Genomic DNA, 23,289 nt, shown 5'->3' with positions numbered 1-23,289 from the left:
GTCGGTATTATAAGAGTGTTTATTAAAGGACAGTGTTGGTATTATGAGAGAGTGGTTTTATTAAAGGACAGTGTTGGTATTATGAGAGTGTTTTTATTAGAGGACAGTGTTGGTATTATGAGAGTGTTTTTATTAAAGGACAGTGTTGGTATTATGAGAGAGTGTTTTTATTAAAGGACAGTGTTGGTATTATGAGAGAGTGTTTTTATTTTAGGACAGTGTTGGTATTATGAGAGAGTGTTTTTATTGAAGGACAGTGTTGGTATTATGAGAGAATGTTTTTATTAAAGGACAGTGTTGGTATTATGAGAGAATGTTTTTATTAAAGGACAGTGTTGGTATTATGAGAGAGTGTTTTTATTAAAGGACAGTGTTGGTATTATGAGAGAATGTTTTTATTAAAGGACAGTGTTGGTATTATGAGAGAGTGTTTTTATTTTAGGACAGTGTTGGTATTATGAGAGAATGTTTTTATTAAAGGACAGTGTTGGTATTATGAGAGAATGTTTTTATTAAAGGACAGTGTTGGTATTATGAGAGAGTGTTTTTATTAAAGGACAGTGTTGGTATTATGAGAGAGTGTTTTTATTTTAGGACAGTGTTGGTATTATGAGAGAGTGTTTTTATTAAAGGACACTGTTGGTATTATGAGAGAGTGTTTTTATTAAAAGACAGTGTTGGTATTATGAGAGTGTTTTTATTAGAGGACAGTGTTGGTATTATGAGAGAGTGTTTTTATTAAAGGACAGTGTTGGTATTATGAGAGAGTGTTTTTATTTTAGGACAGTGTTGGTATTATGAGAGAGTGTTTTATTAAAGGACAGTGTTGGTATTATGAGAGAATGTTTTATTAAAGGACAGTGTTGGTATTATGAGAGAGTGTTTTTATTAAAGGACAGTGTTGGTATTATGAGAGAGTGTTTTTATTAAAGGACACTGTTGGTATTATGAGAGAGTGTTTTTATTGAAGGACAGTGTTGGTATTATGAGAGAGTGTTTTTATTAAAGGACACTGTTGGTATTATGAGAGAGTGTTTTTATTGAAGGACAGTGTTGGTATTATGAGAGAGTGTTTTTATTGAAGGACACTGTTGGTATTATGAGAGAGTGTTTTTATTAAAGGACAGTGTTGGTATTATGAGAGAGTGTTTTTATTGAAGGACAGTGTTGGTATTATGAGAGAGTGTTTTTATTGAAGGACAGTGTTGGTATTATGAGAGAATGTTTTTATTTTAGGACAGTGTTGGTATTATGAGAGAGTGTTTTTATTGAAGGACAGTGTTGGTATTATGAGAGAATGTTTTTATTTTAGGACAGTGTTGGTATTATGAGAGAGTGTTTTTATTTTAGGACAGTGTTGGTATTATGAGAGAGTGTTTTTATTGAAGGACAGTGTTGGTATTATGAGAGAATGTTTTTATTGAAGGACAGTGTTGGTATTATGAGAGAGTGTTTTTATTGAAGGACAGTGTTGGTATTATGAGAGAATGTTTTTATTTTAGGACAGTGTTGGTATTATGAGAGAGTGTTTTTATTGAAGGACAGTGTTGGTATTATGAGAGAATGTTTTTATTTTAGGACAGTGTTGGTATTATGAGAGAGTGTTTTTATTTTAGGACAGTGTTGGTATTATGAGAGAGTGTTGGTATTGCAAGAGTGTGTTTTTATTTTAGGACAGTGTTGGTATTATGGGACAGTGGTGGTATTATGAGGCATGATGGTATTATTACAGTGTTCTTAAGTGTAAACATCTAAATATTCTTTAAAGTACAAATCACTTCAAAGTTTCTTTATTTTCATGTAACAGTAAACTACATACTGCCCACCTCTGTTTACCCTCATCAATAATACATCTGTCTTGATGGTTGATTTGCTGTTGATTTTTTTGATTTAGTGATATAAGTATGGTCAAAGGGAAATTCCATCTAATATTCCTGCATAATTCATTCGTTGAGATGAAAACAGTCACTCAGAGTGGTTTGATGTGAAATGATGCATTGTACAGAAACTTATTGTCTTATTTTTTTCACAGTGGTGGTGAAAGGAACCAGGGGGTGTGATGTCTTCAATGCAAATTCAGCCATATTGCTATCCAAAATGACCAATGAACCTATGTGTGTCTTGAGTTTTTATGTGATCTTTTAATAGTGGTAAAACAGTGGTAAATTTGAAACAATTTAGGCCTAAATGTATCTCTCATGAATGCATTTAAAAAAGTTTTAGGCTAAAACATTACATTAAAACTATCATACACAATGTCTCAGACATCATTCACTGTATGTGTAGCCATTTCATAGAATAACTTTCTGTGATGTACCATTAAGAGGCATGAAACTCTTGAGGCTTTTGGCTCCTTTTACCACCACTGTGGACAATTCTGATTTAATATGTTTCTCTAGATAACATTTAAACAATTTATTTATGCAAAGCATTAGGAAAAATAGTGTAACTCTCCTTTAATTCCTGGCTGAATCTGTATAGTGTAGTGAAGGAGCCTAAAAGGTTTATAGGTCAGTGCATGATTTAGTGCATGAGACCATGTGTGAACTGGCTCCAGGAGCACAGGGCGCACTGCCAGCGTGAAGCTGTTAGTCCAGCGCCCTGAACCGACCCAGCCTGCCTGTCAGGCGGTTAGACTTAGTCAGAGACCACACATACACACACACACACACACACACACACACACACTTTAACTGATCTCTGCGTGAGATATGATAGAGGTTCTCCAGAACACACTTCTAGTTGACAAGGAGGTTTCTGTAACTGTACTTCTCCATGATAAAACACTGCTACTCTGTAAGTGCTTGAACAATCACTTTAATTACAGGTAGCACTGTTACATCAAAATTTCACACATTGTTTTTAGACGCAAAGCCTTATGAACACTTAATATGCAAAACAGCATGACAAATACGCAAGTTGAATATAAAATTACAATGAAAAGACTGCCTATGGGCTCACCGTTGTTAAGTGCTTCATTTTCTTGATAATTACATGAAAATAAGGTTTCAGCAGATAAATAGAAAAACCTTTTAAATATCTCCAAATAATGATTATCTCTCTGAAACAGTACTAGCAAAATTCTAACACCTCTCGGTGACCTAGTCATAATTTTGTACATTCAACAAGGCCATTGACCTCTGTATTAGTGCCACATGGATTTCTTTCCATTGGAACTGGAAGGCAGCAGACCACTATCACATAGATACTGTTCATTCCTTAGATTATATAAATAGTTTTGTGTGCTTCCAGTCAGAGCCTGTATGATATTTAGCAGGTACGTGTGTATGTGTGTTGGTATGTATTCGTCAGTGCTGATCCTCAGAGTGTGTGTGTGTGTGTGTGTGTGTGTGATATCAACTCTAACCCTGTGTGTTTTGTCGGTGTATGTACCCACATTAATCCTTTAGCTATGAAGTGTGTGTGTGTGTGTGTGTGTGTGTGTGTGTGTGTGTGTGTGTGTGGCTGCCCATACTGGTCTTAGACCATGCGGTGTGTGTCCATGGGGCAGCCTGGTAAGCGGAAGCTGTCAGGCACAGGGCTGTCCAGTTTGCAGATGATCTTATAGATGGACTTTTTCCAGCAGGGGTCAGCATCACGTCCACTCTGGATGGCAGTGAAGAACTCTCTTAGAGCCAACTCAGACACTTCCACAAACCTGTCTGGCACCTGGACAGAGTATAGGACATTAAAACACACACACACACACACACACAAAATGCCATTGAAAAGTTGGGAAATACAATTCAATAATATAAAATCATGATTCTAATATGCTAGTCTGTGCAACTTCACATTTTTCAAATAGTACGTTTTGGAAGTTGTTAATATAATCTATAAATGATAATAAGTTACAATACAAGTTACAGCACAATGCTTCATATTTCAAATGTGTTGAAAGCAAAATAAGAAAAATATATTATAAATAGGTGATTAGACTATATTATTTGCCATTTAAGAACTTGGGCTGCATGTACAATACAGTACTATGCTAAAGTTATAAACCACCTTTTTGGGTATAGAATTTTCTGTCAAAACAGCTGTTAAGTACAAATTCATTTTCTTAGTGTTAAGAAACTATAATTAATATCAAAACAGACAAAAGTATAATATCACTATTTCATGTGTCCACTCTTTACTTTTGGGCACTCTGCTGCCACTTCAACTCATTCAACCTTCCAGTTTTAAAACCAATGAGTTACAGCTGTGTCCTCCCAACAAGAGTTTCCCTTCAAAGAGACACTAACATTCAAAGAATCAACTACTCAAATCATATAATCATCTTATATAATTTGCTTTGCTTTTGCATCATCAATATAAGATAATCCACCTGCATTACGAAAAGGAAAGTCAGAAGAAAACAATTGAAAAAGTAGTTTCCAAAACTGGATTTAAAAATGTATATTAAAAGATATAGAGATAATGGGACTGCTACAGGAGACCTACGGAGCCCTGCTGGTGACATCCTGAATAAATAAAAATAGGTTAGAAAGGCGTGGGAATGAGATAATTAAGTCGTGGCCATGAGGTAAGGCGTGGGAACGAGATCATGTCTTATTAAGCTGTGGTCTCATTCCCATGCCTTAGTAACTCATGGACACGACTTAATTATCTTGTTCCCACACTTACTAAGCTGTGGCATGCATTATTGTAATTTATATGGGATGTCACCAGCAGGGCTGCATCTGGTTTGACCTGGTCTGACAAGATGTAATGCTGACAAGAAGCCGGTATTGAGAAAAGACAATAGACAAAAAAGAAACAAAATTGCACTACAACCCCATAACTGGAAATCTGAGATGAGGATTTATGGACTGAGGAGTTTAAACTTGTAATTAAGATACTTGGATTGTGAAAAGCACAAAATGCAAACCAATTTCTAGGACTAAATTTTAGAGGTGTAGAAAAATATCCCTGCAGATTTCTTAGAAAAACTTTGAAACACAAAAGTGGAAGCTGTAATAAAGGCAAAGGATGGACACAGTAAAAGCTAAATATTAAATATTATATTTAGTTGTTGAGTATTCTGTGTAACTTTCTTTTAAATCTATGTATTTTTCTTTCTTTTCCTGACAAATGAATAACTTGTACTTTATATCTGTTTTGACTGAAAATTAAATAAGTGAGAGGATGGACTAAAATATTGACGAAAACTTCCTAAAATACATTTGGTGTGTACTTTCTAATATTTAAATCTATATCTTGTCAGTTATTATTATATATAAAATAACAAAAATTGTTAATATGATAAATGATTCCAAACTTTTTGAACAATAGCATACACACACATTCACACCTTTGCAGTGCACACACACAAACACACTCCAACCTGGTAGTCGTTGCTCTTGTTGTAGTGCATGTTGAGGATGCGGAAGAGTTCTGAGTTTCGGCCCAGGCGCAGCGCCCTCTCCCTGGTGGCAGGAAGGCCCTCGCGAGCCGCCTGTCGTGCAAACCGCTCTATCTGAATGTAGAAGAACTCTCTGAAGTTACTGAACCACTTGATGAGCTGGGAGGTGACACAGCGGTTAAACTGTGGAGAGAAATAACAGCAAAGGTGAACCATGACTCATAGTAAATGTTCTGAAACATCATCTAATTGGGTTAAACTACATGCACACTGGCACAGCTTACACTGGAAACATTCAGTATACGACAGCGCGCTGTTTTCAGTGTACGTCACTACTGCCATTAATCAGAATAGTTCAACAGGAATGGGAAAAAGTATCTAATTGCCGTAATTGTTTATAGTATGGCTGTGTCATTTCCTGCCTAATAAATGTGTGAATGCCCAGTAATAATTATCCACCTATGTCTAATGCTGTTTCGTATCAGTATTATTGTGCTGTAAATACATGCGCCTACAGTAATAAAGAAGCACCTTGACATCAGGGAAGTAAGTCTTGAGTGTGTTGGAGCTGGGATAGCGTGCGTAGAAGAACATGAGCTTGGCTTTCTTCAGGTGGCATGGAGAGAGACCCTCCTGAGAGTTCAGAGGGTTAAGGGAATTTAACTGAGACAGACAGAAAAAGCACTCAAGCAATCAACGCAGTCAGACAAATCATTAGAAACCTACAACAATGTGGGAAATTTTGGAATTGATAATGATTTATAATCTGAGTGGGAAAAAACAGCTTGATGATACTTCACATTTAATCTTTGTAAAGTAAATTAATCTTAAATCTAGTCAATATATCTAATATTTTCATTATGAGTCTGTTGTTAGATTATTATAAGATTATTCAATGTATTTCTACACATTATACATTACTTTTTTGGTAATATAGTGAATAAAATCCAAAAACAAGCACAATTATTAGCATTATGTCTTAAAACAAGCACAATTATCTCCCAATACACTCATTAAAAAGATGGTTCTTTAAGGGTTCTTTAGTAAAGGGTTCTGTCTTTAGAACCATAAGTTCTATATTGAGCCATTTTCAAAAAGGCTCTGTACCATATACAACACATTCTACATCAATCTGAAGAACCATTTCACTATGCAAAGAACCATTTAAACAGAACTCATGAATTTAAATAGAACCATTCCCTTTACTAAGGAACCCTTGAGGAACTGTCTTTTTGTGTAAAATAAAACAATTTTTGTAGATAAAATTGCTTAAAACATGTAGAAAATTTGAAATAAGTTAAAAAATCTAATTATATTCTTACAACAATCTCATCATAAGAAATATTAGATATTGACTAGATTTAAGATGTTTTAATTTGCCAAGGTATTATTTTATTATTTTTTATTATTTTTTAGATATAGGTGCAGACATATTGATTCTTAAAGTTGCAGCAGACATTTACTTTTTTCTGTTTAGAATAGGCTATTAGAGCTGTACTGAATACTGTAATATTTCAGGTATAGGCTCTAGGCAGTCATAAAAAGGTGCTTATTGTCACATGGATTTGAAAAAAACAAGAAATTAAGAGGCTCATTCCAAAATGCTGTTTGTCGATTTGTATCAATTTTAGGTGCAACACATTTTTGAAAACACGTATGACGTATAATGGAAAACACATTTTCATTTATCTGCTAAAGGTGGTATTAATGATAATACAGCACTGATATTTCTTGGATGTGTAAAGCCCACTCCCAGCAACGTATATCATGAAAAAAAGAAAAGTGGTCTATAATGTTTCTGAAGGAATCTCTTCAAATATAAACTATAAAAACAAAAAGAACAAAAGAACACTACAATCTATTCTTGCATTTAACCTTCAAACAGATGAAACAGTTTAGATGGTATTAAATTCCACTATCAATACCAGCAATATATCAGAAATGATGTAGGCACTAATACTTAGCAACCACTGTTATGTTCAATCTCTGCTGAAAAATATAATTTTACAATAAAGGCAACAGAGGCAGATAACTTCCAGACTGAAGTATAATCTGCAGCATTTCTGCTTGTATATTTATCGGCTCCCCTGTAAAAGTGAAAGGATATTGATCCAGCACCAAGATAGAGGGCCACATCTCCTCCATCCATTCCTCCCACACCTCCTGCTCTCATCCCCTCATCCACCCCTCTGTCCACGAGAGGGGGATTTAACTGGGCCAGCAGTGGTGGCAAGGGTGGGAATGAGGGGTTGTGAGTGCGAAATTCCATGAAGGGCTCGCTGGAGAGGCCATCCTTGTGGAGGGGTATGCTGGAGAGAGAACGAGTGAAGAGGTGCTGCATGGTGTAGTGCAGGAGAGGCAAGGGGAGCGGAGGAGGGTTCGGAGGGCAGGAGGGCAGGAAAGGCTCTTTGTTCCTGGGCGGTAAAAGTGCAGGGAGAGGGGGCTGGGGTAGGAAAGGTAAGCCAGGGTTTTGTGGAGGGATCAGGGGGTGCTTGTGTTTGCCTTGACTTAGAGGATTCCTCTTGTCTTGAAGCTTCTTTGCGACCAGAGGCAGTGCTTCGGCTTGTTCTACCACATGCGCTCCTCCAGGCAGTAGGGCATGAGGTCCAAACCCAAGCCTTGGCTTCTTGGGTGGGTTTGGACCCAATACCCTGCTGGCAGGAGTCTCTTGGGCTAGAACTGAAGCTGGGGTTGGTGACTGGTCACTTTCAGCATAGAGGCGGACCACCCTGTCGATGACCCGAGCCACAACATTGGCCAGTTCCTGCTTGAGGGCTTGAGCAAACTTCTCTTTTTCATTGCCACTTGTGTTCTCCCATTCACCTTGCACCAAGCTGCAGCCCAGCCACACTCCTCCTCCATCCAGCTCCACATCCAAGTCCATAGCTTCTTCAGGAAATTCTTCAGAATTCTCATTCTGGCTGCTTTCATGCTTTTCATGCTTTCTTTCTGAAGAAAACACACTTGGGGAGAGTCCATTTGCTGGGCAATCATCCCCCTCTCCTTCAGAGAACATCTCAGCCATCTCATCCATGGTTCTGTCCTCCTCTCCTCCTCCTTCTTCTTTCTCTTCTTCTAGTTGCTGTTCTCCATAAGCTCTCCACACCTTGCGCTGAAGCTCCAGCAGCCTTCCCCTGGTCTCCTCCAGCTGGAGCTTCAGCTCACGCCGCTGCCGCCGCCTTCCTTCCCTACTCTCCTTCCTCTTCCCTTCTTCCTCTCTGCTCTTCTCATCTTGTAGGCTGCGGCTTGCAATCCTCCTCCTCCCCCGGTGCCCTTCCCTTTCCATCTCGCCATTCCTCCTCAGCACATTGTCCACTCTAAGCCTCTTCACCCTTACCACATCCTGGCTCCAGTCACAAGACTCAGGGACTGAAACTCTTCTTCTTTCGCCAAGCCTGGCTAATGGAACTTGGCTTGCACCTTCTGCAGCTCTCCTCCCCAGCATTTCCACATCCTCCTCTTGGCCGTCCTCAGAAGCTGGCAGTTCAGAGAACAAGCACTGCCGCTGCTTATATGTACCCCACCTCTGGGAGGCGCTGTTGGGGTGCAGGAGGGGAGAAATGATGGGGTAAGTGGCTGGACTACTAGCTGGGTAACTAGGGCCAGTGGAAGTGGACTCCAACGGACTTCGAGTATACAGGTCAAAGGCGGGATGGGATTGCGGCTGTTGCTGCTGCTGCTGGAAAAACTCTGAAGGGGAATCCATCACGCCTCTTCTTCTCTGCCTGGGATTCTGGATCAAAAGATAACAATTTGAATCTGTCTGAAATCGTGTCAGCGTTTTAAAATTGCACGCCATCCTCTCATTGTTATCTTTGTCATCATCATCATCTCTCTCTGTCTCTTCTCTCTGCATGTGTGCGTTATCAGCTCATGGACAGCTGTAGCCACTGTTTATTCAGACTGTTGACTCTATATCCCTCATCCTTCTCTCTCTCTCTCTCTTGCTTTCTCTCTCTACCGCACACATGCACAAACACAGAGAAGGTGAGAAAGAGTAAATATTTTTAATGAGATTACTACAGTGCACAAACTCTGAACACGGATCAGAGCTTTACAAAGCCGGAGGACCTCCGGACCTCACAACTTGAGCCACTGGATAAAGACAGCAGTTTTACATAGGATGGATGGATCACAGACAGATGAATAGATGGTGGATGGATAGAGATGAAAGACTAAAAGGCACTTTCAAAAACAGCCTCGATAATTTTTAATCAGATTACACTATGATTTTATTTATTATCTTCTCAAATGTCACAGATGGCACGCGGTTATTAGTTGAATATAAAGCTGTTTAACTGCTGTGGAGGGCTGAGAACATCCTGCGGGTAGATTACTCTGGATTTGCAGTAATTATGGAGAGGGAGGCAGACATGTAACGTGTTAAGTTTCCTGGCTGGGTAAAGCCGTAGTGTTGATCTGCTCCGCACTCGGCGCTGCTGTTTCTCAGCTGCCACCGCGCTGTCTGCGTGTGTCGCACATTCGCGGAGAGACCAGCGAGCGGAGCTGCTTTTATCAAGGACACGCAGGAAGGCTGGTGTTCACTAACAGCGGAAAGTAGAAAGGCGGAAACAGCGCTTACCCTCCTGCGGTCCAGCTGAGCCCGTGTCCCGCTCTCTTACTCTGCTGCTCTCTTCTCCCGCCGTTCTCTCTCTTTTCTCTCTGTCCGTTTGTGTCCGCCGCTCCGCTCCCCTCAGCGGCGCTCCTCCTGTCCGGCGCGCGCCGAGGAGCGAGAGAGGGAGGTCCGTCCAGCCAGTCCACACACACACACACACACACACACACACACACACAGAGTTTGTATTTCTGACTTTGTGAGGTCTTTCCTTTGACCACTACTAAACGCTGACATGTTACACCTAAACCCACCCTATTATTATTATTATTTATTTATTGTAGTAGTTATTATTATTTTGTAGTAGTAGTAATAGTATTATTAATAATAATAATACTTCAACAGCTATTATATTTATTATAGCATTACTAAGACTGTGATTAGCATTATAAAATGATCAATTATTTATTTATTTATTAAAAACCTTATTTATTAAAGGGAAATTCCACAGATTTTTCAAATTTTCTGTTTAATTCTATACATGACATTGTTTAAATGTAAATAAAGTGTGAATAGGTTCATTGTAAAGAAACTTCCCAAATTTCTTTACTATGGTGGTGATAGGAACCAGGGGTCGCCATGTCTACAATGCAAACGTCCATTTGATTTACTATCCAAAATGAGCAGAGAAATTACACGTGTCTTCTGAGTTTTGTATGTGATGATGATAATGGTAAAATAGTGGTAAATCAAAAAAAGAAGTTTTTCTTTTCATATTATTTTGCCTTACAATGTCCTCTATGTACCTCTTTTTAGGCCAAAGCCTTATCTCAAAACTATTGCAAAACATTGTTTCAGACATCAGGCAGTATTTATCACAGTTTCATATAATAACTTTCTGTGTGGTGACATTTAGAGACATTAAACACTTTGGAGGTCCCCTTCACCACCACTGTGAACATATCTGACACAGTAAGCTTCTCTAGAATAGAGCATTCCACATCAAACCTCTCTGAATGATGTTGTTTACATCTTTATTTAATAATGTTGAAATTTTGAAAACAAAAAAAAGTGGAACGCCTCTAACTATTCAAATCAAGTCAGCATATTAGTTCTATTACAACTAATTTGAATTTAGGACAGGAGTTCCTAATCTTAGTCCTGGCAATCCCACACTAGGTAATTTCTTTTTTTGCTTTTTCTCATCTAGCACACCTGATTCAACTCATTAACAAATTAACATGCTTCATATGTGCTGGGTCAGGTGTGTAGAATAGGTAAAACACAAAAATGTGTAGAGCATGAAACCATTAAAATGTCATGGTCCTACCTCTCATCTTGGGTATATTTGGTCCCCACAAAAACCTAAATACATGACCACACACACACAGTCTCTCTTTCCCTCCCTCCCCCCTCCCCCCATGTGGGGTAGATATCCAGCAAGAGATCTCCACCAATCATAAACTGTTTGATCCCACAGTTAATGCAGTTAATCCAGGCTGTTTCACTGCCCATCAGAGCCGTGTCATTATCCTGCTACCAAAACACAACTGGAGGTGGGGGGGTTGACTAATATAGTTTTAATGCCTCCATGTGGCTGACAACACATTTGAATCCACTTTTTTTAACTGTTATTTCGCTGAACCCGTCTACACCACCCATGCACTATTAAAAATGTCACGAATCTGTCATTCACCTTTATAGCTACATTACAATAGAGTTTGCCTCATTGGGACATTTCTATGGCTCCAACAAGCAAACCTTCTTCATCTTACAGTGTGAGAGTAGTCCATCTTTCTCTCTCTCTCTCCCTCTCTCTGCTGCCCCTTACTCGTTTTCATTGTCAGATCACTCTCGTTCCCCCACTTCAGAGCAGTTCTCCACCAGCCAGCCAGCCCACAATGACCAGCGGCCACTGTTGTTATGGAAACAAGAAATGTGACACAAAGCCTTTTTAATAAAGAGAGCTGGCAGCAGGAGATCTGAGTAAACAAAAACATTTGAATAGACATAAAAAAAATAATAGTAGAGCAAAGGTCAGATAGAAATAGAAAATGACACAGCACAGTACTGCCTGTGCAGGCCATGTGCAACAAAAGAAGGTACGAAATAAAATGACCGCATACATCTTCATTTGGTAGACTATGAATATTCATGCGGTAAATGTGAAAAGTCTCCAAATCTAACGTTTGTTAGATTCCTCATCTTTAAAATAGGATCAGTTTGAGCATTGTCTTGGCTCTTATGAGACCGGCCCTGGGCTGGATACGCCACTGAATTGTGACAACTGCACATAGAGAACTGAATCCTTTGAACTGGAGCCAAATGACTGACAGTATCCCTGTTAAAATTTATGAGTCATTTGAACAAAGAGCAGCGAAATACATGCGGCTGGGTTATGGCCGTTTGTGCACAGCATCATAAAAATGGCAACTAACTCTCAGTCCTTTCAAACAGTGGGAGACATAATCAAAATGCTTAATTTGAGTGAGTCATGATCAAACATATTGCAATATGACTCCAAATGTGGCTGGAATAAAAATTTGGCATCCAGGAGGATACAGAGAGAGAGAGAGAGAGAGAGATAAAGGGAGAAATTGGAGAGGGTCGATGGACAGCCAAAGTGTTTGCCTATTGATTCCCTTTGAGAGAAAGTGTGTGTGTGTGTGTGTGTGTGTGTGTGTGTGTGTGTATGCGCGCACACACCCACAGAGCCTTGGGCAAGGTGACAGAGAGAGGAGACAGTGAGAGAGTGAGAGGTAACAGGGACAGAAAAAAGAGGAGTGTAGAGGAAGAGGACAGCAAAAGAGGATGTATACAGATCCATCATTCGTCTATAGGAATTACATCAGTAGCTTAGAGAAGTATACCAGAGACAGAGAGAGAGAGAGAGAGAGAGAGAGAGAGATATAAATTGATAGAAAGATGGACCAAGAGAGAAAGAGCAAGAGAAAGAGAGAGATGGACAGAGACAGAGAGAGAGAGAGAGAGAGAGAGAGAGAGAGAGAGAAAATTGTTAGAAAGATGGACAGAGAGAGAGATTGTTAGAATGATAGAGAGAGAGAGAGAAAGAGAGAAGGGGGAGAGAGATTAAAGAAAATAGTGAAAGAAAGAAAGTGATGGAGGGAAAGAAAGGCAGACAGAAGGGAGAGAAAGAATGAAGAGAAGAGAAAGAGAAGAATATGTATGCATGTGTCAGGACTATTGTAAAGCACCGCACAGTCAGACCTGCCTGCTAAAAGCTTTCCTTTTCAAGGCATGTTTGTGGTTACTACTTACTGGCTTTATCCTGATACACCTCACAATACTAATGAACATTACTCAATCTCCATGGACGAGAGAGAGAGAGAGAGAGAGAGAGAGAGAGAGAAGTAAAGATATATAGAGAGAAACAAAGGAAGTGAAAGAGAGAGAGTACCAAAGACTAAGAGAGAAAGAGAGACAGAGAAACAGACAGAAAGAAAGAGCAGAGAGCCAGAAAGAGAGACTAGTGAGAGAAAAAGAAGACAGCAGAGATAGAAAGACAGAGAGAGCAAGTGAGTGAGCAAGAGAGGGAGAGTACGAGAGACAGAGAGAGTTTAACGTAGTTTTACCCACTTAGCAGAGCAAACTGATTCTTTGATCTTTGACCAGAATGACTCCTGTAACGCTGTGAAGAAGATTACTTACTGTAATGCACTGTAGCACTCTCTCACTTTCTCTCTCTCTCACAGACACGTGTACATACACACGTATGTGGACTCACTAACTCTCTCACTCTCTCTCTTCTTACACACACACACATACACAGTCGTACAAATACACACTCTCCCTCACTCTGCCGCTCACTCTCTCTCCAGCACTCAGGATGCAATTATCCTCTTTGGCTGGAGTGTTTTGATGGCATAATTGCCATGGACACTGAGGAGAGAGAGATCGGAGGGAGAGAGAGAGAGAATGAGGGATGAGAGAGAGATGGAGAGGGGGAGAGAAGCACATCGAGTGCTGACACTCTCAGCATGCTAATGCCAAAACACACTCCACCTCCCCATTTTCTCTCTTTGTCTCTTCATCCATCTCTCTAAAAACACGCACACACACAGGTGCAATAACCTCTCTCTGTTCCATTCCACATCTCTCCACTCACAGAGAGAGACAGAGCGAGAGAGAGAGGGAATAACAGAATAACAGGGGTGAAAAAAAAAAAACATAAAAGGGGGGGAGGATTTTTCCATCCATGGACAATGAAGAGATGATCCCGCTCATCCTCTAATCACGCTTCTGTTTTTCAGGTCTGCCATCTCTTTTTCTCCTCTATTCACCCCTCATTTTTCCCCTCTGCCCAGGAAAACGAATATAGGTATCTAACACAGTACATAACAGAGTTATAAACTTCCTTTATGCTTAAAGGGGAATTCCAGTGATTTTTCGAAATTTATGCATTACTCAACAGTTGAGATGTAAAGAAAGTTATTCAAAGAGGTTTGATGTTAAACGTTGCATTGTAGAGAAACTTGCTGACTCTGATTTCTTTACAGTGGTGGTGATAGGAACCAGGGGTCACAATGTCTACAACACAAATTTAGCCACTTTATTTACTATCCAAAGTTACCAGTGAAGCTACATGTGTCTTCAGAGTTTTTATATGTAATGTTGATATGAATGTTGGTAAAATAGTGCAACTGGAGTCCATCTGAAACAATAAAGGAATATTTTGCCTTACGCTATGAATGCGCTTCTCCATCATGAATGGCTTTTTGGCTAAAACCCTTATGTAAAATGGTCATAAAATAATGTTTTAGGCATCAAGTAATGTATTCACTGTAGTTTTTGTGTGAGGTAGCTTATAGAGCCCATGTGTCAAACACAAGGCTGGCCCTCAACACAATCCTATCCGGCCCACAAAAGTATTTTAATTTTCTATTAATATTAGCTTGTTTCACAGTGTGCTGCACTACAGTCCCCAGCATGCACTGCAACGTAATGTGTGCTCTGAATTTCTACCCCAACAACAAACCTTCAGACAGTAGTTACACCTCAATTCTACACAGTTCTACAAAATTCTACACCTGTCATAAAACCAAACACACTAGCAGCATTTCAGCTGCAGTTCAACCAATATAACCACCTAACGTTAGCTCAGCAGCTCAACAATTCAGCCCAAGTCTTAATGAACCTGCAGCATAGAAAGGATGACAGGTGTCTGGTTCAAGCAGATAGGTGGGTTTAAAAGACTGAGCTCCTGGGGACATTAAAATTTTTAATATTTCAAGTATTTATGTAATATTTCAAGGTCTACTACAAGTGCCTATATTTTACTGCTGGAGTTTTTGCATATTTTGTATAAACAATGGCTAGTCTGGTTTATAGCACATTAACTAAAAATAAAATAAAAACCTTTTTCTCTGGCTCATGGATTTGTTGAGATTTTTTAATATGGCTCCTTTAGTGGTTGAGTTTGACACCCTTGTTATAGAGGCATTTTCTCTACAAGAGCATCAAACCAATGAATGACTTTGTCCACATCTCAACGACTGAATTATTTAAAAAACTTGAAAAAAACCTTTAACATCTTTACATTCGAAGTACTAGTTTGTGCATGATGCTCAATGAGGACACCTGGTGGTAAAATAAAGGAATTACACTTGAGGTCATTTGTTCCAATTTTTGTATAATTTACAAAAAAGGCATGATTCCACACAAAGGAGCTGATTTGACAAACATTAACAAGGCTTATCTTAAATACAATTGCAGCATTTGATTAAGAAATTGACTCTGGAACCATCTCAGGGGAAGTTTTTAAAGGCTCAAACGATTTAAATGTCATTGTTCCTTTTAATTAGACTATAAAATCTTTTCCAGTACTATAGCCTTATAGTGAAAGGAACATAGTGCTAAAACCTGGGCCCCTATCAGTATGCTGTAAGTCAATGCGGGAGTAAAGAGTGAATGTATATGTGTGTGCATAAGTGTATCATGTGGGTTGTTGAAGAGTTACACTGAAAAGAGCAGCAGAGGGAAATGTTTCCGTGTGTCTATGTGTGAGGGAGAGTGTGTATGTGTATTGTGTTGCGACTCCGTGGGAGTTCCACTATTAGTAGTGTTAAAATGTCTCTGTGTCTGTGTGTGCTCTACGTGTTGTGTTTCTGAGTAGGAGTGTGTAAGGAGAGCAGTCTCTCTGCATGCTCAAGGCACTCAGCTATCCTCCTCTTCACTGCGTCCCTCTGCTGAGCATCCACTTCTCCTACAGAGAGAGGAAGAAGGTACTGTTCATGCCCTTGTAACAACAAAGCCAAATATGTGCACAATGTTCCGTTTCAGTCCATGCATTCCATCTCTGGTTAAGCCTTTTGGGAAAAAATCTAAGGCCTTCTATTCAATATTCTGCCTTCTATTCACTGCTGCTTACAATTAGAAAATAATAAATAAAAAGTACAGTGTAAAATGTCCCTTTGGTTATGTTCATTACATATTCTATGGTTGACGTGGCACAAATCTGTGACACAAACCCAGTTTATACCCTTTATTAATATGTGTCTTGAGCAAAGAAGCCCTAAAGTGGATCAGAAAGTTACCCTATCCCCACCCCCTCACCCAATCAGAGACTTATATACACGGTATAGTATAGTATACAATATACAGAACAGTGCAAATGTCATAGACCATCCTTAATATATTTAATTTCCTGTCAAAACACATTAAGTGCAAGTTATTTATTTGTCAGGATATATATCTGAGGAAAAAGATATAACATAATACACTTGTATAAGGAAGGGGGAACTCAAAGGAAAATAAGTGAAAAAACAGGAGTTTCCAAAAAAAGGTTATCAAAAAATTATTAAAAGATGTAGAGAAAATGGGACTCCTAACAATCGTGCAAGACCTGGTAGACCACCACAACTCTCACCATCAGACAAACAATATTTAAAGCTTTCATCTTTGACAGATCAAGCTCCACTCTTCCTTCAGGTCTGACAAAATCCACAGGTGTTTCTGTCCATCCTTCCACTGTGAGAACACAATTCAACACTATAAGTCTGAAAGGATGTGCAGCTGTTACTGAGAAAAGGATCAGACAAAAAAAGAAGAACATTTGCAAATCAGTCAAAGAAGCTGCTGGTGTTCTCAGAACAATGGACTGACCACCCCAGAGTCCAGACCTCAACATCACTAAATATGTTTGAGAACTTTGTAGGTGTAGAAAAATATCTATAAAAATAAACTGTAATAAAGGCAAAGGATGGACACACTAAATACTGAAAATTATAATATTATATTTAATTGCTGAGGCTTCTGTGTAATTCTCTGTTAAATATATATTTTCAAAATGAATAACTTTTACTTAATTGTTAACTTTTACTTAATTGTTGTTGTTTAGACTGAAAACAGAGTTTAGACTGAAAATTTAAAAAAAAAAAAAGGATGTTCTGTGACATTTGCACAGTACTGTATTGTACTGTAACTTAGTAAATTCTGTATTTTTGAGTTTTTTTAGAAATAAAAATGACTACTTAAAAACACTAAAATACACTTAAATTACAATCATTTTTATAAACTCAATTTGAAGCCTACCTACCTTCTTTCACCATTTTTGAATACTGTGTCATTTTGGCCCTCTGCCCACCACAAACATTGCACTTCAGTACCTCGGGACAAAAAGTTTGGGCAACCATGTTTTTGAGTGATCTGATCAAAAGTGGACAGCAAGATGTACAGCTGTTTACACCTGGCATTTCCATGTTTCTCCAGTGTGTCTCAGTGACCACTTTGGTCAATTTGATTGGATTTCAGGACTGAAGGAAGGGTGCTGTGCACATTTACTCTCAGTCTCTCGCTCCCGTTTACTGTCAGACAACACGCTGCGAATCCTCGTTTGTGTGCATTTACAAATGTTTAGACTGTTACAAATGCAGATTATGTGGGCTGCTGGGATAACTTAGTGGTGTAAGAAAGAAGCTACGCAGCTGCTTTCTTCTCTGCTGTGATGTCGTTAAGGCGGTCCTTTAATGCTTTTGGGGACATATTGGGATGCTTTAGAGTTCACACTACAAATATCATGTGGCCATGTGCATCCCTGACCACCTCCAAAGGTGGTTTCAGTAATCAGATCACAATTGTTTCCAAGAAGCACTGTAACCAATTTACACCTGCATTTGCTGCCACTTGAGACCACCCAAGATGTATGTTAATTCCAGATTAGGATAGGGCCGCAGATCTGACTGTTTAATGAGAACTGTCAGATCGGAATTGTCTTTTTTTTTTTTTGTCATCATTGTCTTTATCATCCAACATCAGCAGTGTGACAGCTAACCTGGGACAGTGACTATGACTATACTGCAGCAGTGACTCTCATCTGTACCTTGCACTCCTTTCATTAGGATGTCCACTGCTGATCTGTATTTCAGTATTGCTGCGCTGTATTCTCCTTCTTTTTCTCTCTCCTGGGCTGAGTTCAGTTCCTTGGTCGCCTGGGCCACATAACCTTCATCCTCACCAAATCCAGCACCATCTGATTTTGTCAGTTTGAGGGACAGGAGTTCAGAATGATCAGGAGATCCACAAGACTGATCTGAAAGATAGCATGAAAGGAATGAGCAAATGAAAATAAAGCTGTAGTGCAGGTGATACACAGGGCACAGATGAAGAGAAAAGAGGTGGATTGCGGGTAGTGCAGACCTTCCTTAGCACATGGGTCAAAGATGGCTAGGTCCTCGACTGAGAGAGGAGGTGGAGCCCTGTCCACCGGCTCCTCAGATACACAGTCAAAGAGAGCATCAAACTCCTCCAATTGGTCAACTGGAGAACCAGGGGGCTCAGGGCAGTCAACTTATATGAAAATAAGACAGTGAAAATTCAAATCAGTCAGTCAATAAGCAGTTTCCCAAAACTGACAACCTGGGGGGTGGGGGGGTGATTAATAGGGAGGCTGATTACCACACTAAAGCACTATTCGGAAGGGATTAGCTTTACATGCGGGGGTGTTGTAACTGAATTATTATAAGGTTCTCTCAGTGTGTTTAGCCTAGTCCAAATGCGCCATGTCAGCAATTTTACAGTCTGCACACTCATGCTTCAGTAAAGATTCTCATAGGTCTGGACATTTTATTGCTCTGAGAACACCCAGTAGCTTCTTTGTTTGATTTGCAAAGGTTCTTCTGTTTCTGTCTATTTCTTTTCTCAGTAATAGCTTCTTGACAGCTTCACATCCTTTCAGACTCGTAGAGCTGAGTTGTCTTCTCACTGTTTTAGCCCCACCCATAGAATAGAAATATTCCATCATATCCTGTCGAAAAAAGGTTTTCGCTATATTTCCTGAGTATGCTGCAGTTTTTACTGGTATTCTCTGCTGCCCAAGTCAAGTCTGTACTATCCTAGCCCAAGTGTACAACTCCAAGCATTAAAACAAATAAAATCAAAGTAAAAAAAAAAATTTTATGTGGTGATGGTTGTAAATTCCAAAGCTAATGATCACTAAACACACCGCGACCCAGAAGGATAAGCGGTTTAGATGATGGATGGATGGATGATCACTAAACAGTGAACAAATTTTAAATTGTGGACAAAGTTAAAGCAGTTGTAGAACACTGATTGTTTTTGATACCTGCATTGGGTATACAAAGTATTTTAGGTAGCTATGCTATGCTATGCTCTGGTATTCCAGCTTGTTGTTAGGGCACTGCTTTGTTATTGTAAGACGGTTGCTAAAGTGTTGCTAGGCTGTTGCTAAGCAATCCCAGGTGGTTACTAAGGTGTTGCTAGGCTGTTGCTATGGTAGCCAAGGTGTTTTTTAGGGTCTTTCTAGCAGCCAATCAGATTGTGTATAGATCTTTTTGGTGTAACTGTAATGCGGAAATAAAGTAGCCCCTCCCATCTCTACAATTTAAACCAAGATTTCCTATCCTGTGCATTTTGGTCATAAACATTACAGACAGCCTGCAGTAAAAATTACATAACCCCAGCACCCCAGGAAAAACTAACCCTGTCCGAATAGTATTTAAGACATTAATTTTCTTAAAATGGTAATCAGATGAATGGCCTGCTGCAATTAGTGACTACATCATATACCATGTGCAACCTAATTATAATACATAATGCTAGTAAGTCCAAATCTTGTATAATTCCAAGTTTGGACTGCAGGCTGCCAGTTTGGAACTCTTAAAAAACTAGATAAACCAGAAATGTAACTGCACCTGTGGTGAACTGATCTGTGCTGATATTCTGTTGTGTTTCCTCTTTATCTCTTTGTGTCTCCTCCACTGGGCTGCCCTCCATGTCACTGAGAGCCTCCACTGCCACCTCAGTCTCATCCAGATCTTTTTCTTCCAGACTGGACTCCAGTTCCTGAGCCTGGAGGGGAGCTTCCCTCCCAGCCTCCTCTTCTGCTTCCAGTCCAAAGGCCCCCTTGGGTAAAGGGATGAGAGGGGGAGGTAGTGGAGAGGAGGAAGAGACAGAAGATGGGTCTAACGGTCGTCTCACTTCTCCTCCCTGAGAAAGAGTGAGAGAGAGGAAAGACAATACCAGAAAAAGATAGTAATAGTATTCAAAAGTTTGGCCATTTATTGATATTTTATGTGAAAATATGTTAACACATATGTGGGCAATGTTGCATGGACAAAATGCTGATGTACTTGCAGACCCCTGATACACAAAATAAATAAATAAATATACAAAAGAACAAATGAGAAAAAGTAAATGCTGAAAAGATTTTGTTATATCTTTAAGCTGCTGACTTAAAGTGAGTCAAACCAATATGTATGTGCAAGGGTGTGTACGTATGTAAATCTGACCCTAAAGAACTCTTTGAGCTGGGGGCTGTTGTACAGTGCTGGGATATTTGTAGTGAAGAGCAACATAGTTTCTGCAGCCTTTCTCCTCTCCTCAATCACTGCTTCATCAAACCGACCTAAAAGAGAGAGCGAGAATTTCGTGTTAAAGAAAAAGAAAAATAAGAGGTCTCTGATATCTCAAAATTTCGTTGCTATAGTAACAATACACTGAATCTCCAAAATGGTAACTTCATAGAAGAAGAAAAATTTGTTTTTAACTTTAATGTATGTTGAAGTTACAGAATTTCAAGTAATTTTGGACCATATCTGTTCTGAAATGTTCACACAGTGTAAGCACAGCACATTGTACTCTAGTCTTACCGAACAGTTGCGCCCGTGGAAAAGGCGGGAACTCTTCTTGTCTTCTGAACAGGTTCCTGTGAGTATAAGCCAGCTCTCCATGCAGCTTCTTCAGCTCTGAGTACCTTCTCCATACCACTATCTAACAATCAAAACAACACACCACTCACTCTGTGTCAACATGAGCTGTGTCAATATTCAACACAGTTACAATTTCTGAGACTATTTTAAGTAACGTTGCTGAGTAAGCTGCTGTTATTTCAAGATATTAAGTGCCTAAGCTTTTTTTACCTTAATGCTTCAGGATTACTAAAGTCATATTCACTTTTACAAATATACCAATTTATGAAATTTACCCATTTAGTCCACAAATTCCTTAACACTTTCATATCATTACCAAGTCATCTATTTATTAAAACAGTGTGACACTAGAGATACCGATACCAGTTCAGATCATTTGAATTTGATCGTATTTGATACGATTCCTGAACAATATTTTTTGTTTCATTTTTTAAATACAAAAGACAATGACAGCTATAAACATTTAATTTCTAAATCTATAGTGAAAATTCGGGTTTACATGATGTGTATTCATTTTGCTCTTAATTTAATAGGTAAAAAATAGAATCTACTCCAGAAGTTTCAGTCACTGCTTCATAACCAGTAGTTTAAGATGCTGAAGAATATGCAGTGGGTCTGTTCAGAGACACTTCTGTTTGTATGTGGTGAACACACTAATGTAAAACACATGCCTATCAGCGAATCACCAAACTATATTAGGTACTGAAATTACTGAACAACATAGAATGTTTCGATCTCTGTAGTGAGTCATTTGGTTGGTATCACGAAAGCATGGAAATTCCCATCTCTACTCAGCTTAATCTAAAAAAATATCACTACATGTGGTAACAAGAAGTTTGATTTTATTAAACTCAAACGAATACTTTGAATGAAATAATGCAAAGCAAAATTTTGCATATATCAACTCAAAGGTCTGAAACACTTGTTGTGGAGTGACTGGACAGGATCACAACCCACCTCTTTCACATCCTCTGGTCGCTTCTTTGACACAAACTGTCAGGAGAGGGGGAGGAAGAAACGAGAAGGGAGCAGAACTCATATATTACTGCAGAAATAAATCAATGAAAAAAGACTGACTATTATTGCATATGATACTTCAGTGTGCAACTGTACACTGGTACTTTGTGTGTACTTCACCAAAATGAATTGGATGCAGTTCATTTTGTACAGAAGGTCTGTCAAAAACAAATATTCTCCCTGACAACAAAGTCCTACACTGTAGTTCTTCATAACAATTCTAATCTAATGCAAGCATAAATAATTGTGAAAGATGGTTTAATAATCCACCCAATGAGCACAAAGCCAGATGTAGATGTAGATGTAGTCACGGGGGTGGCCCTCATGCTCCGTGTCACGAGTTTTATTGAGCCACCCAGTGAACAATGGCCCATTTCTAATATTTAAACGGGGTGCAGAAGGGCATACAAACCATTACACGGTATTTCTTTATAACCTGGTCCTGTTTACAGACATATTCTACATGTACCATCACCCACATGCATCACTAATATAATACAAGCATTAATATAAAACACAGATCATCATCAAGTTAGATGGTCATGTCAGATAAATCTACTGATAACAAAGAGTCTGTTATATCATTATATATTATAATTATTATTACTCTATCGAACTGAAATAGCTAACTAACGTTCGATCTATCCGAAAATAATCACTGCTATCAAAGTGCTGTTACTCACTGAGCCTCTGATATGAGATTACAGTCAAATGAACAGTTAACTGGTCTGTTGATTACTAACCCTCGCCGTCACTTTATATTCCGTGTGGCCTTTCTCGTGTGTGCGTGGATCTGTAACGGTGAAGAAACGGTAGTACTCCTCTTTCTTAGTCTTTCGAGCCATTCTGAAGGGTTTAAATAATTATATTCTACAAGAGACGACGGCTCATATGGTCTCTGTTCTCTGTGCTTCAAACCTGAAGCCACTGTTTGGGCTCTCTGACAGATACTTCCTGCTTAGTGACGTAGTCACGGTGCGTCATCGACAGCCGAGTAAAATATTTAAAAAAGACAAAAAGTGTTTTTAATACACATTAATAACATTAATAATAATTAAAGAAAATGCATATTCCAAAAAAATGCTTACAAGTTTTAAACACAAGTCTTAAAAACAGTAAATATACATAAAGAAGTAGGTATGGACTTATTGAATAGTCGTATTAGAAAGATTATAAGGTTTTAA

At 39.0% G+C, this 23,289-nt stretch overlaps 2 protein-coding genes across 3 annotated transcripts; both read right to left on the bottom strand.

The window, feature by feature from the left end:
- Positions 1-2,801: 2,801 nt before the first annotated feature.
- On the bottom strand, positions 2,802-11,751 carry prox3 (prospero homeobox 3). Of its 2 annotated transcripts, XM_036597589.1 has the most exons (6): positions 11,678-11,751; positions 9,930-10,055; positions 7,455-9,080; positions 5,879-5,986; positions 5,330-5,530; positions 2,802-3,669 (listed from the first exon to the last, which is right to left on the bottom strand). In XM_036597589.1, exons 3-6 carry the CDS (start codon positions 9,051-9,053, stop codon positions 3,481-3,483), a joined length of 2,097 nt encoding a protein of 698 aa, XP_036453482.1. In that variant the 5' UTR covers positions 9,054-9,080; positions 9,930-10,055; positions 11,678-11,751; the 3' UTR covers positions 2,802-3,480. The 2 variants fall into 2 exon arrangements, with proteins under 2 accessions (XP_036453482.1, XP_036453481.1); XM_036597588.1 differs by lacking the exon at positions 11,678-11,751 and having other exon boundaries at positions 9,930-10,117.
- A 3,784-nt stretch (positions 11,752-15,535) lies between these two features.
- Positions 15,536-23,045, bottom strand: snx15 (sorting nexin 15). Its single transcript, XM_036597474.1, has 8 exons — positions 22,849-23,045; positions 22,046-22,081; positions 21,029-21,149; positions 20,669-20,784; positions 20,072-20,366; positions 18,558-18,707; positions 18,241-18,450; positions 15,536-16,125 (listed from the first exon to the last, which is right to left on the bottom strand). The coding sequence occupies exons 1-8, from the start codon at positions 22,948-22,950 to the stop codon at positions 16,013-16,015; spliced, it is 1,143 nt and encodes a 380-aa protein (XP_036453367.1). The 5' UTR covers positions 22,951-23,045; the 3' UTR covers positions 15,536-16,012.
- Between the last annotated feature and the right edge of the window lie 244 nt (positions 23,046-23,289).

This window comes from Colossoma macropomum, unplaced genomic scaffold, assembly GCF_904425465.1.
Source record: "Colossoma macropomum unplaced genomic scaffold, Colossoma_macropomum, whole genome shotgun sequence".
Lineage (NCBI taxonomy): Eukaryota > Metazoa > Chordata > Actinopteri > Characiformes > Serrasalmidae > Colossoma > Colossoma macropomum.
The sequence above is the reverse complement of the archived record's forward strand: the minus strand, read 5'-3'. Positions and strand labels throughout refer to the sequence as shown.

What these genes read in the sequence shown, in the direction of transcription:
- prox3 (XM_036597589.1), bottom strand. Translation starts at nt 9,053, where the DNA reads ATGGATTCCCCTTCAGAGTTTTTCCAGCAGCAGCAGCAACAGCCGCAA. An exon ending in TCTATCTTGGTGCTGGATCA is followed by an intron (nt 5,987 to 7,454) that starts ATATCCTTTCAC and finishes AACCCTCTGAAC; the next exon opens with TCTCAGGAGGGTCTCTCTCC. An exon ending in CTTACTTCCCTGATGTCAAG is followed by an intron (nt 5,531 to 5,878) that starts GTGCTTCTTTAT and finishes TTCTCTCCACAG; the next exon opens with TTTAACCGCTGTGTCACCTC.
- snx15 (XM_036597474.1), bottom strand. Translation starts at nt 22,950, where the DNA reads ATGGCTCGAAAGACTAAGAAAGAGGAGTACTACCGTTTCTTCACCGTT. An exon ending in AATATAAAGTGACGGCGAGG is followed by an intron (nt 22,082 to 22,848) that starts GTTAGTAATCAA and finishes CTCTCCTGACAG; the next exon opens with TTTGTGTCAAAGAAGCGACC. An exon ending in TCCACGGGCGCAACTGTTCG is followed by an intron (nt 20,785 to 21,028) that starts GTAAGACTAGAG and finishes TCTCTCTTTTAG; the next exon opens with GTCGGTTTGATGAAGCAGTG.